Source organism: Halichoerus grypus, chromosome 9, assembly GCF_964656455.1.
Source record: "Halichoerus grypus chromosome 9, mHalGry1.hap1.1, whole genome shotgun sequence".
Taxonomy (NCBI): Eukaryota; Metazoa; Chordata; class Mammalia; order Carnivora; family Phocidae; genus Halichoerus; species Halichoerus grypus.
This window is the reverse complement of record NC_135720.1, coordinates 55,140,237-55,153,520: the sequence shown is the minus strand read 5'-3', so window position 1 is coordinate 55,153,520 and position 13,284 is coordinate 55,140,237. Positions and strand designations below refer to the sequence as shown.

Here is a 13,284-nt window from a genome sequence, read left to right as displayed (position 1 = left end):
ATGAAATGTCTTTTGTAAATAAACAGCAAATGAAGTTTCCTTTTTAAAATATTATGTAATCGGGCGCCTGGGTGGCTCAGTTGGTTAAGTGACTGCCTTCAGCTCAGGTCATGATCCCAGGGTCCTGGGATCGAGTCCCATATCGGGCTCCCGGCTCAGCGGGGAGCCTGCTTCTCCCTCTGACCCTCTCCCCTCTCATGCTGTTTCTCTCTCACTCGCTCTCAAATAAATAAATAAATATTAAAAAATAAATAAATAAATAAATAAAATAAAATATTATGTAATCACAAAAGCTACAAAAGGACTAAGTACTGAAGAAGATGAAATATATGCATCATCCCTAATAATTAGTAATTTTTAACAAGGAGAAATATTATCAAAAGATATGCTACCAGGGATCTAATATACAATATTAGATTACTAGTTATCAATACTGTACTGCTTACTTGAAAGTTGCTATGAGAGTAAAGTTTTAATGTCCTCACCATAACAACAGGAAAATGGTAATGTGAGTTAAGGATGTGTTAACTGACCTTATTGGGGTAAACATTTTGCAGTACACACGTGTCAAATTATCACACTGTACACCTTAAGCTTATGCAATGTTATATGTCAGTTATATCTCAATAAAACTGGGGGAGGGAGGGAAGGACCTGCTAGAACATTTTTAACTCCAAATAAAAATTAACAGTTATGGGGGGGGGGGGAGCAAGGATAGCAGTTAAATGTTCCTTCATTCCTACACTATTTTAAATATTCCTATTGACACCGAGATCATAACCTGTAACCAAAGGCAGTCGCTTAACCAAGTGAGCCTCCCAGGTGCTAAATACTCCTACTGAGAATATAAACTGTCTTTCTGCAAACGAATGTAAAAGTTAATCTTACTTTTTGTTTCTTATAGGATCACAGAATGCTACAAATTAGACCATGTGCTTCAGAAAGACCCATGCCTACAGTATTTCAACCAAAAGAAATGATGTTACTTTTAAAGATTAAAATATTAAAATCTTACTTCATGGAAACAGATTCCACAACTATATTTGGAAGTTTAGGAAATATTTAAATAACCTGTTCTTCCAGGAAATTCTTCACAATTATTTTCTAACAAATTCCTCTGCTATATGTTCAGTCTTTCTTCAGGTTTCCAGAACATTCTCTCTGAGAGTATTTGACTTACTGAATTTGCAAACAATTAAATCAGCCCTAAGTCTTCACCATAACATTAAACCAAAAAGCAGAAAACAAAACAAAATAAAGCAAAAAGTCCGCACTATCACCAACAAAAACCTACTTCCTTCATTCAACAAATATTTAGTTAGTACATACTTGGTAACAAGTAAGCAGAGTGAGAAACTAATTATACTCTCTCTGAGGTTGAAATAAGCACCCCTGACCCCCACAAAGAGGGCTTTTCCATGGTTAGGCAAAGCAGTTGGGAGATTCAGGATCCCTGAGCTGCTTAAAGGAAGGGCAAGAAGCACCACCAGCTGCCATAAACACTGACATGTACCAAAAATGTCTTAATTCTCCTCATGAGCAAAGCAAACACACTGTAAAAGATGAAAAAAAACTTTTTATGTCAGCAAAACTTTTAGTTTTACATCACAAAATGAACTTCCAAAACATAAAGAACAGGTGGTAACTTCTTGAAACCAACACAGTGGATAGAGATGAAGCCTAAGGCAAGAAATGATAAACCTGCTGCTCACACAGATGAGAGCACTGAGCCTGAACCAACAGCAATCCTATTTTTAAATACTGACAATGTGTAAAAATTAAAGGCAAATTTTGAATAATCCAGAAATAATTTTTTTAAACTCAGATCTGTGTAAAAATGGTAGTTCTAGAAAGAGTTTTCAGTAAAGGAACACAGCAAAAATTAAAAAGAGAATAAGGGAAAAAAAGAAGTAGTAAGTCATCTTAGGCCTTTCTTTACTTTTCTCTTTTTCCTATCTTTTCTTTCTTCATTCACACATGCATTAAAACCAAATTCCAACCTCGAGGTATTTTTACCTAAAGAGTTGTCCCTTGGAAGATTCGTTCAGAAAGTTCATGCCTCAATAACCAAAAGAATACTGTGAAAATAGCTTTAATTTCTAACTGTGGTAGCAGCCACAGATAAAAAGGATTAAAATAAATTTTTAAAATTAAAAATAAGCCATTGCAAAGCTTATCTATGATGCTTTCTATATCCATAAATAATAATAGAAAACTTTAGATAAGCTACAAAGCAACATATATATCAACTATTACTGAAAAATGAGTCAATGACTATGGAAGCCATTAGCAGGCTTCTTGGCATTGTGAAATATTGCTTCATGTCATATTACTGAATGGTCTTCACTACAGAAATATATTCTACACATAGTAACAATGTTATGACAATCATACACAGTTCTCAAAACATTTTAAGATCTATTTCAAAACTATAACATATAATCTCAGACTTATCGGACAATTTTAAAAAATTTAAGATCCATATAAAGTGAGATACAAATTTGACAGGAAAGTATTACTAACTTAAGTTCTTTAATAGTAACTTGAAGTTTTCTGTTAGTCTATTCTCAATTTGATAATGTCAAATGTTATAACCCAGAAGGTAAGATTTTAAAGTTAAAAGTTTCTCAATCTTTCCTGGCTTCCAAATTTTTCCCAATTATAACTCTACGAAAGTGTTAATAGTCACAGCTTACTATTCACACACACACGCGCACACACACACACAGCATATCAAGACTCAGGAAACCTAAATTGTCTTCCCCATGCTCACACTGCTTCAATAATCATAACTACCTTCTCCTTCAGATGCCCCAAAGTTCCCAAAGCACTAGATAAAAATCTCTTAACACTGAAAAAAAATGGCTAAGTGTTAAGATTAACTTAAAGGATTTATAAGATAAATCAGAAAACTAGTAACAGGATGTTAAACAATTTCACCTACTAAAACCACATGGCCTATAAACCCACTCATTCTTAATGGAAAACCCATTAGTTAATCCTAACAATAAAGTGACATGTTAGAGTACCTAGTTAATGAAATGGAAAGTAGGGATCAATTGCTACCTTAGACAAAATGTGGTAAAAATTAAAATGGTATTTCCAGTCTAGCATTGCAGGAACTCAGGAAATGGTTACGATCTTTACAACTGTGAATCACCCCACAATGAACAGAAGACTTTATATAAATAGACGACAATGTAGTTTTTCTTTTTTATCCTTGTAAGCTGGAGGGCAGATCATTTTGTCATCCTCGTCTACATTTAATTCATAAAATTATATGAAAGACACTATAAGTTTTTAATAGTAACAGCTAATGTTTTTTAAAAAATTAGGTGAGTTATGGGCACCTGGGTGGCTCAGTCGTTAAGCGTCTGCCTTCGGCTCAGGTCATGATCCCAGGGTCCTGGGATTGAGCCCCACCTTGCGCTCCCTGCTCAGCGGGAAGCCTGCTTCTCCCTCTCCCACTCCCCCTGCTTGTGTTCCCTCTCTCGCTGTCTCTCTGTCGAAAAATAAATAAAATCTTAAAAAAAAAAAAATTAGGTGAGTTTTGTAATAAAAATATTTTACCAAAGTGAAAGGTCAAAATTTAAGAGAAAATAAGTGGTCAGAGGCAAAAGAAGTTGTCAATAATGCAGAAAGCAATAACTTAAGAAAAAAAAGAAACTAACAAATGAAAAAAATAGAAAAAAAGAACTTTTGTATTATATATGTCATTGATATATCACAATCAAAACGGAGTTTAGATACCATAAAAGAAAAGCTCAAAGAAAACCAATGACACCCTTTCCTACTCTGTTATACCTGTACTGATGGGCCAGATAGAAAACTAACATTTTAAATCAAGCATTAAATTCCTATACAGAGGCTACGAATTAGCACATTACTTATTTTCTGATATCATTAGGAAACACAGCAGACTTAAATTTTAACAACAAAAAATCAGGCAATAGTATATATAATCTACATGCAATTTGGATAAGAGTGACTGTATCTACACCTGATTTGATTTTCTATTCATTACAGATAAGTAGAAAGGATAAGCAGAAAATCAAATCAAGCCTAGATTTAGTAACTAACAGCATGGGCCACACCAGAATACATTAAGAACAACTGCAAGTAATGTGAATGTTTAAGCAGTAAAAGTCACTTAAAACAGCACTGACAAAACAGTAGATCAATAATTAGATTCAAATTTTGCAAGGACAGTAAATTATCACTCCAAACTAGTGCTGAAGAAGTGTTATGTGAAAAGCCAAAATTTGAATTGCAAGAAGATGTATAACTGACTTCTTCCAGGAGGTGGCACAATAGGGGAAAAAAAAGGAAGGAAAAAGAATCTCTCTCTCACGCACTCACACACACACAGCTGAAAACTCTTTCCTACACTAATTCTTTAAAAAACAGTGAAGCAGACAAACAGATGCAAGACACACATACCTTTCTAAAAGCCTCTCATACCTATTTTAGTAGATTCTATTAAAGAATCCTATTTTAGTAGATTCTATTAAAGAATCTACTAGTGTCAAAATGCTTACAAAACACTTATTTGTAAGTGTCTGCCAAAAAAATTTCCACGTAAGAAAAAAATCATTTAGCATAGGTCATTAGTTTTACTTCAAATTTTAGAGACCGTAAAGCTGTCAATCATAACTAGTTTTTGAGGAACTGGCACATAAAAATATTTGTATCACTTTTTGGATAGACAACCTATATTTATACTCAAAAGACTAAAGAAATATAAGCCTTTATGAACCCAAAAGCAAATTTTATACAATGAAAATCTCTTAGGATAAATTACCTTTAAAAAAATAACATGAAAACAGTTATAAAGTTACACATTTGTCCAACATCTGAGTTATTTAAAAATATAATGCCACAAAAAAAGCCTTAACAATAGCAATTATAGCCATGTTCATTTTGCTTAATTCATAAAATTGTAATTTAATTTGGGTAGCAACATTGACTTGGGTCTTACAGGAAACAGCTGAAGCAATACAAAATATTTTAAGAAAATATGGGGCACCTGGGTGGTTCAGTTGGTTAAGCATCTGCCTTCAGCTCAGGTCATGATCTCGGGGGTCCTGGGATGGAGCCCCGCCACGGGCTCTCTGCTCAGTGGGGAGCCTGCTTCTCCCTCTGCCTCTGCCCTCCCGCCACCACCGCCCCCCCATTCATGCTCTCTCCCTTCAAAAAGAAAAGAGAAAGAAAGAAAATATCGCAATGATTTTTCCTTGAAGTGATCTCAAGAATTAATTGGTAGTAAACCTAGGAAATGAAAGTAATCTTACTTCAAAAACACATACACAGACACACACACATACCACACATATGATAATAACCTCTAAATACAAACTAGGTATTTTCAGAGGGGAGGTGGGTGAGGGGATGGGTTAAACAGGTGATGGGGATTAAGGAGTGCACCTGTCATGATGAGCACCAGGTGATGTATGGAACTGCTGAATCACTATATTGTATACCTGAAACTAACATTAACACTGTATGTTAACTAACTGGAATTAAAATAAAAAACTTAAAAAATAAATGGACACAAGGAAAAAAAAGAAAACTAGATATTTTCTTTCCTTCTGAAGAATTTTTTTTAAAAAAAGCATGACGCCGCATACTGTCACATTTAAAACCTTTAATCCAATAAAAATGTAGATTTAAATAATAAATATCTTTACCCTTTAGAATACAACACTAATAGAATTAAAATGTTAGTTTTAAGAAAAATATAGAAAACTCACCACTTAAGATTGCTGCTGATTAGACAGAAACGAAAGGGGAAAGGTGTGCCTAACTTAAAAGTGGTATGAGTATGAATCGAACTTTGTGAGGTTTCTGACTAATGAATGCATGTTTTATCAAATTCATCTCTTTTTCAATTATCTTCCTAACAACATCATGTACTTTTCTGACCTTGAACACCTGGCTTCTTGGAGTTTTATTCCCGTTGTAGCTCAAATCGATTCCATTACTGGGAGAGGATGGACCAATTCGAAAGACATGACAAAATATCCTCACAATCCTTAAAAGGCTCTTCATTTGAGCATCATAATTACTAGATAGGCTGAAAATAAAAATTAAAATATGAACAGGTTAGGTGGAATAAAACAAATTATATTTTAAAATACTTAACTTAAGACCTTTTTGTCACACTGACCATGGGTTTCCTAACATAACTAGCAAAATTCCTATCATGATAGGGTTCGAATGTTTTTTTAATAGGAAGTTGCTATACATTACTCGAATTGCATATGAATGAATTATTAATGTTTAAGCACCCAGAATATAACTGATAATCAAAGCATAAAAATATGAAGTAAAGGACCACTGTTAAACAGTTTCTTGAGGCACCAACTTAAGGCAATCTCCAATTTCCACTTCCAAAAGTATGTATGTAAATTACACTGAGTCTTTAGAACTCTGAGAACATTTCACAGAGAAACAATGATAGAAATGTTATGCTCTTAAGTCAACCCACAACTCAACTGAAGAAGCTGAACTAGATTCTACTCTCCTATCCATAACCTCATTTCCCCACCTCTCCCCAGAACAGTAACCAATTGTTCATGTACAGTAGAATATTTACAAATTGAATAATCTTAAAGTTACTATCAGCAAGGGTGGTTCTCTACATAATGGGTAGTCTTATGACTCTACATAAATATAGAATATACATCCCACTACGAAAAAAAAAGAAAAACTCAAATCCAATTGACTATAATATAGACCTTCTTTGACAAATCAAAAAGCCCTTCAGAATCTTATAGTGCCTGGGGATTGTTCATCATTACAAATATCAATCAACTACCCCTCCACAGAGAAACTGTAGGAGTTAGGCTAAATCTTTACTGAATCTAATGACAGATCTTAAAAAAAGTAGTTGTTATTGCTCAGGGGGTGGTTTTATTTTGAAATCTCTAACATCAGTTATCTTGGGTTTTTTGGGGGGTTTTTTTTTGTTGTTTTTTAAAGATTTTATTTATTTATTTAATTGACAGAGACAGAGAGAGCAGGAACACAAGCAGGGGGAATGGGAGAGGGAGAAGCAGGTTTCCCGCTGAGCAGGGAGCCCGATGCGGAGCTTGATCCCAGGACTCTGGGATCATGACCTGAGCCGAAGGCAGCCGCTTAACCAACTGAGCCACCCAGGCGCCCAAGCAGGGAGAGTGGGAGAGGGAGAAGCAGGTTTCCCACTGAGCAGGGAGCCCGATGCGGGGCTTGATCCCAGGACCCTGGGATCATGACCTGAGCTGAAGGCAGCCGCTTAACCAACTGAGCCACCCAGGAGCCCCTCTAATCAGTTATCTTGTATTACAACAGTTGCTCAAAAGCAGAGTAAAGAGTTACATAAACTTTTGGGCAGAATGGTATGATTGCCTTTGTATACATTAATTATCAAAGCTTACCCTATCTTTCCCTAAGTGTATTTTACTTAGCTCACTAAAATTTTCCTCTACGATATTTTTAGGTATCCTTTAACATTAAAAAAAGTTAAGGATTAAACTGAGAGTTCTAGAGGGGAGGGAGGTAGGGGGATGCGTTAGCCTGGTGATGGGTATTAAAGAGGGCACGTACTGAATGGAGCACCAGGTGTTATACGCAAACAATGAATCATCAAAAACTAATGATGTAATAATGTATGGTGATTAACATAACATAAAAAAAATTTGAGAGAAAAAAAAGTCAAGGATTAGGTTGATGGGGAGATGGGCAAAACAGATAACAGGGATTAAGAGGTACGAACTTCCAGTTATAAAAATAAGTCAAGGAGATGAAAAGTACAGTATAGGGAATATACTCAATAATATTGTAATAACGTTGTATGGTGACATATAGTGACTATACTTATGGTGAGCACTGAGTAATGTACAGAACTGCTGAATCACTGTGTATCTTGTACACCTGAAACTAATATAACGTATGACAACTACACATCAATAATAATAATAAAAAAAGGAATTAATAATGTGGAAATAGCAAATGCCTACTGCTAAAAGTATTCCAGTGTGGTAAGTGCCAAATAGAGGGTATTTTCTATCCTGGTGACATGTGAACCCAAAATTTTCTGACATTTTCACTTCAATATTCATGTTGTTTCTCATTGTAAGAATAATGAAATTGTTAAAAAACAGTCAATAAAAATTAGCTATCAGTTACAAGTGTTAGTAAAATATAACAGTTACTGCTATCCATGCTGTATTGAATTGGAACAGCTCTATCACATTAGCAAAACTTGCTTTAGTAACTTTGAATCAAATGGGTATAGAATTACTACTTTAGCTTGTACTGATTTTTACGTATTTGTCTTTATGAAGTGTTTCTAATTTTATATCCTAAGATTGATGAGAATGACAAAATAGAAATGTAGTTTGGCTGAAACTATTTCCTTCTTTGTGTTGTGACTCTTGGAAAAGTTAACTATGATGACTCAAATTCTTCCAAGAGAAAGAGGTGAATCTGACTTTCCTCTGTAAAATTACCATATACATAAAGATTTAAGTACCTGATCTAGGACACATATCATGAGTTATCTTAAGTATTTTCTTACACAGTGGAATCTGAATATCACTATCAATTATTAATACAGTTTAATAATTTTATTTACTGTACCCTTTAAACTTCTTCCAAGCTGATTCACTGGATCTAAAAAATGTTATTTTTCACTTTACAACCAGTGAAATATCTCTTTAGTATTAAACAAAAAGATCATAAATCCAAACTTCATTATATCCTTCTCCAATTGATTATAAAATGATAATTTCTTCCCAAGCCGTGAGGTGTCTCAATGTAAAAGTTTTAACATTAGTTTCCTAATGCAAAGCCCCATCGATATACTTACCTTTGGTTTACGTAAGAGTATACTTTCATTCAGTGTCTCACTAAGCAAACAGCTATAATTTCTCTGTTCATTTGCACACTGATAACTATCTTTATCTTTAATCAAAAGTATACAGAAAGCAAGATAACTAACTTATTTAGTGAAACACAACATTATGTGCAAAAGGGCCTTCAGTAGATATTTATTATCTTTAGTAAATATTCCTAGAATCAGTTAGACAAAAGGCTATCAGCTTTTTCAAAAGTAAGCTAAATAACATCTCAGTTATCACTAAATACATATTTGAATCAGTTTCCTTAATTAAAATTTCTATTAAAGTATGTGGCCAAAATTATATCACATTGTGGGTTAAGAAACATAAAATGATTCACAAATGAATGAACAAAAGGGAGACAATTTGCTGAAGTACCATGAAACATAAACTGGCAGAGGAGAATAATTTATATTTGAGATCCTCTTAAGCCTCTACATTGGCAATTGTGAGATAATAGAAAACATATATATTGGTCTCTACTCCTGGTTGCTGGCACAGAGTTCCTAAAACCCTCATAATTTCTTAAGTGATAAGAGTACTAGGAGCATCTTTTGTCCTAATATTTGGTCTTTGACCCCATTTCCTGACATAGAGTTCCTAAATCCTTTGTAATTTCCTGGGTGACAGCAATGTCTTTTGTTCTACTCAGGTGACTCTCTGTGGGCTCCTGGATGAAGTCATGATTAGAAGTTTGGAATTTCCAGCGCCACACCACAATCTCCAAAAAGGGGAGAGGGCCTGAAAATGCAGTTAATGACCAACATGCCTACAAGATAAAGCCTTCACAAAAAGCCCAAAATACGGGGTTCGGGGAGCTTCCAAATCTAAGAGGAAAGAGGTCATGAGAACCTCTGATTTGAAGTGAAGTCAGACAGAAGGTGTGGGTAACCTGGGGACCTACTACTTGCAATTGGCATCTGAAAGTGGGAGCAGTCTCATAGGAATGAGCCCTTAACCTATGAGATCTGATATATCTCTAGATGGACAATTGTCAAAGCTGAGTTAAACTGTACACCAGCTGATGTCTAAAGAATTTCTTGGTATGGGGAATAAAAAACCCACACATCTGGTGAGCACGGTAGAAGTGCGAGAATAAAGGAGAAACACAGGATTTCCCAAAAGAGTAAACAATACAATAAATTCTAATAAAATACTAATAACCAATACTCACTACCAATCTCAAAAAAAAGATACTTAGAGCCCCAAAATGGCCATAATTAACAGATTTCACAGAGCATACGAAAAGTAGCACTATAAGCAGTGAGGCAAGTACATATTGGCAAAATTGTTTTAAAACCTGTTATGGTCATGGCTCCCTTTTTCCCATTCTACTTCCATTCCACTAATCTCCTTGTTACTTTTAAGAGCTAGATTGTAACCCAGAATCTGCTCTCTATGAGTGAGAATAGGAATCCTGGTTCTTCTATGTGTTATCTTGGTAAATGGTTAAACTTCAGTTTTCTTCTATGTCAAATGGAAATAACTACCTAAATAACAAAATTACTGTGAGGTTTAAATGAAATAATGTGAATGTTCCTTAGCTAGTGCCTGGTTAATAAGTATTAAAGGTAAACTTAAAAACATAAATACATAAAAACAGAGGCTTTCTCATTACTGTGGAAAAGCAAAAAATAGGACAAAGACTTAAATAGAAAAAAACAGGTCAGTTTTCTAATGTAAGAAATGTAGAGTACTGGGGCGCCTGGGTGGCTCAGTTGGTTAAGCGTCTGCCTTCAGGTCCTGGGATCGAGCCCCACGTCAGGCTCCCTGCTCAGTGGGGAGTCTGCTTCTCCCTGTCCCTTGCCCCCACTTGTGCTCTCTCTGTCTCTCTCAAATGAATAAATAAAACCTTTTAAAAAAAAAAAAGAGGGCACCTGGGTGGCTCAGTCGTTAAGCGTCTGCCTTCGGCTCAGGTCATGATCCCAGGGTCCTGGGATCGAGTCACACATCGGGCTCCCTGCTCCACGGGAAGCCTATTCTCCCTCTCCCACTCCCCCTGCTTGTGTTCCTTCTCTCGCTATCTCTCTCTGTCAAATAAATAAATAAAATCTTTAAAAAGAAAGAAAGAAAGAAATGTAGACTATTTATAATAACCATAATCATTATCTCCGGGATTTTTCCATTTATATAATCATCATCATCATCTCTACTATGTGCGAGACAATATGCTTGGCACTTTATAGTACCTTACCATTGTATTTTTATAATTCATTAAGAAGATATTTAATACCATTTTCCAACAAGGAACTAAAATCCTGACCAGGCTATAAATTAAGTATAGGGAGAGATCTTATCTGTTTTATTCACAATCACCTACCAGATGGCCTGGTGGATAGCAGGCATTCAGAAACATGTATTAGATATATGGGTAAATGATAAAGGTAAACTCAAAACAGTTACTTGCTGAGATCACACAGCAAATAGTGATATCTGGATTTAAACCTGAGTCTGGCTGACTCCCAAGCCATGCCTTTATTTAGTATGTCTGAATTGTAGAAAGTCCTCATCAAATAAATGGATTAATAGAAATGACTAAATAAAACAAGAGCATTATATAAAGCTGAAATTCAATGAATTCGATAAACAACCTAAAGTAGTCTCAAAGGTAGAAACTAAAAAAAAAAAAAAAAAAAACAGGAAATGCTATAGTGAGTAGAAATGCTGAAGAAAGATGTAATGGATAAAAGAACACAAGGGGGTGACCCTGGTATCATGAAAGGTAAGGGGCCTAGCAAAGATCCTTTTAAATAAACAGTACAGAGTGTGATTCTGGTCTGAAGGAAGACAGAAACAAAGGGCTATCATAATGGACTCAACAATGTAGCCAATTTATAAAAACAGCATGGAGTTGGGAGGAAGAAACTCCAGTTGCAACCACAGAGATGAGAGAAGACTGTGACCCATTCTAAGACTGTCAATGTCTTAAGAGAAGTGAAAAGAAAACTGCAAAGGGGAAAGCATCCAAATTAGAAGTAGGCCAAATTTATAAGCTAAGAAAAAACACATTAACCATTTCTAAATGACTGTTTATCCTTCTTTAAGATTTGAGAAAGAGAACATGTGTGCGTGAGCACAAGCAGGGTGAAAAGCAAAGGGAGAGGGAGAGAGGGAATCCGAAGCCGACTCCACACAGAGAATGGAACCCAAATAGGGCTCAATCTCATGACCCTGAGATCACAACCTGAGCCGAAATCAAAAGACGCTTAACCAACTGAGCCACCCAGGTGCCCCTAAGTGGCTGTTTATTCCTAATTGGGGCTGTTTATTCCTAATTGGGGCAGCTAACCATATACAGTGAAGTATAGTTGCAGGAAAATACAATACATATAAATGCAAGTAATATAAAGGCATTACCTCCATGGATATAGCAATGAGCCATTAAAACCATAGCATCTTTTGGAAAGAATAAAGAACTGAATGAAGGGGGACAGTTTAGGGCAAAAACTTTATAAGGGGTCATGAGGGTATACTGAGAGGCTGAACAGTAGCCCATACACAGAGTTCTATAAATTAGTGATCAACATTCCTAAACTATTTTCTTGGGGGAAGGACCAAAAAAAAAAAAAGACTCCTAAACTTTCTTGATTATTCTTCATGTACGATTTACTTAGGACTAATCTATCATTTTATAGGATTTTAGACACTTATGTCCAAATCCACTTAAGTAACTCTCTACTTTTAGTCCCTCTAGAGAAACTAAAGTCTCTCAGTAATAGTTGATTGCCCTGGTCTTTTAAAACGAAACAATAATAAATCAGCAAATTTTTAAAACACCTTCGCACTGACAAAAACATCAAACAAAATAAACCATTCCCAGAAAAGCCTGAAAGGAGACAAAGGTGACAGATACTGCTACCTATTGATTTGCTTATATTTTGGAACACTTACCTAAGCAGTTTATGCCCATTTGTTGTGGCAACTTCAGCAAGGCTTGTTAGAATCTTTAGGTACTGACTTTCACTTTGCTGAGACAAATGTTCCAGAACTTGCCGCAACTAAATTTTTTACAAATAAAAAAATGTGATTATACAATAATCCACTAAACTTTGTCAAGAAATTATATACCTATTAGTTTAAAAAGTATCCCAAAGCCAATTAGCTGAAATCAAGTCCTTTACAGTTATTTTGCCTTGCATAAATTCAAAAGCTAATATAGACATGACATAAAATCCTTTCAAAATCACCCAGTTTTTAAAGCAATGAAAAATGCAAATAGATAGAAATCACCAAATTCAGGGGCGCCTGGGTGGCTCAATCATTAAACGCCTGCCTTAGGCTCAGGTCATGATCCCAGGGTCCTGGGATTGAGCCCCACATCGGGCTCCCCACTCAGCGGGAAGCCTGCTTCTCCCTCTCCCACTCCCCCTGCTTGTGTTCCCTCTCTCACTGTGTCTCTCTCTGT

At 35.5% G+C, this 13,284-nt stretch overlaps 1 protein-coding gene across 3 annotated transcripts in view; it reads right to left on the bottom strand.

Annotated features, from left to right (window-relative positions):
- Nucleotides 1-13,284, bottom strand: part of HACE1 (HECT domain and ankyrin repeat containing E3 ubiquitin protein ligase 1) — a 110,519-nt gene that overhangs the window by 45,240 nt on the left and 51,995 nt on the right. For all 3 annotated transcript variants that reach the window (XM_078054935.1, XM_078054937.1, XM_078054936.1), the window contains 2 exons: nt 12,771-12,877; nt 5,923-6,073 (listed from right to left, as the gene is read on the bottom strand). In XM_078054935.1, the coding sequence (XP_077911061.1) occupies nt 5,923-6,073; nt 12,771-12,877 (258 nt within the window). The remainder of the gene's footprint in view (nt 1-5,922; nt 6,074-12,770; nt 12,878-13,284) is intronic.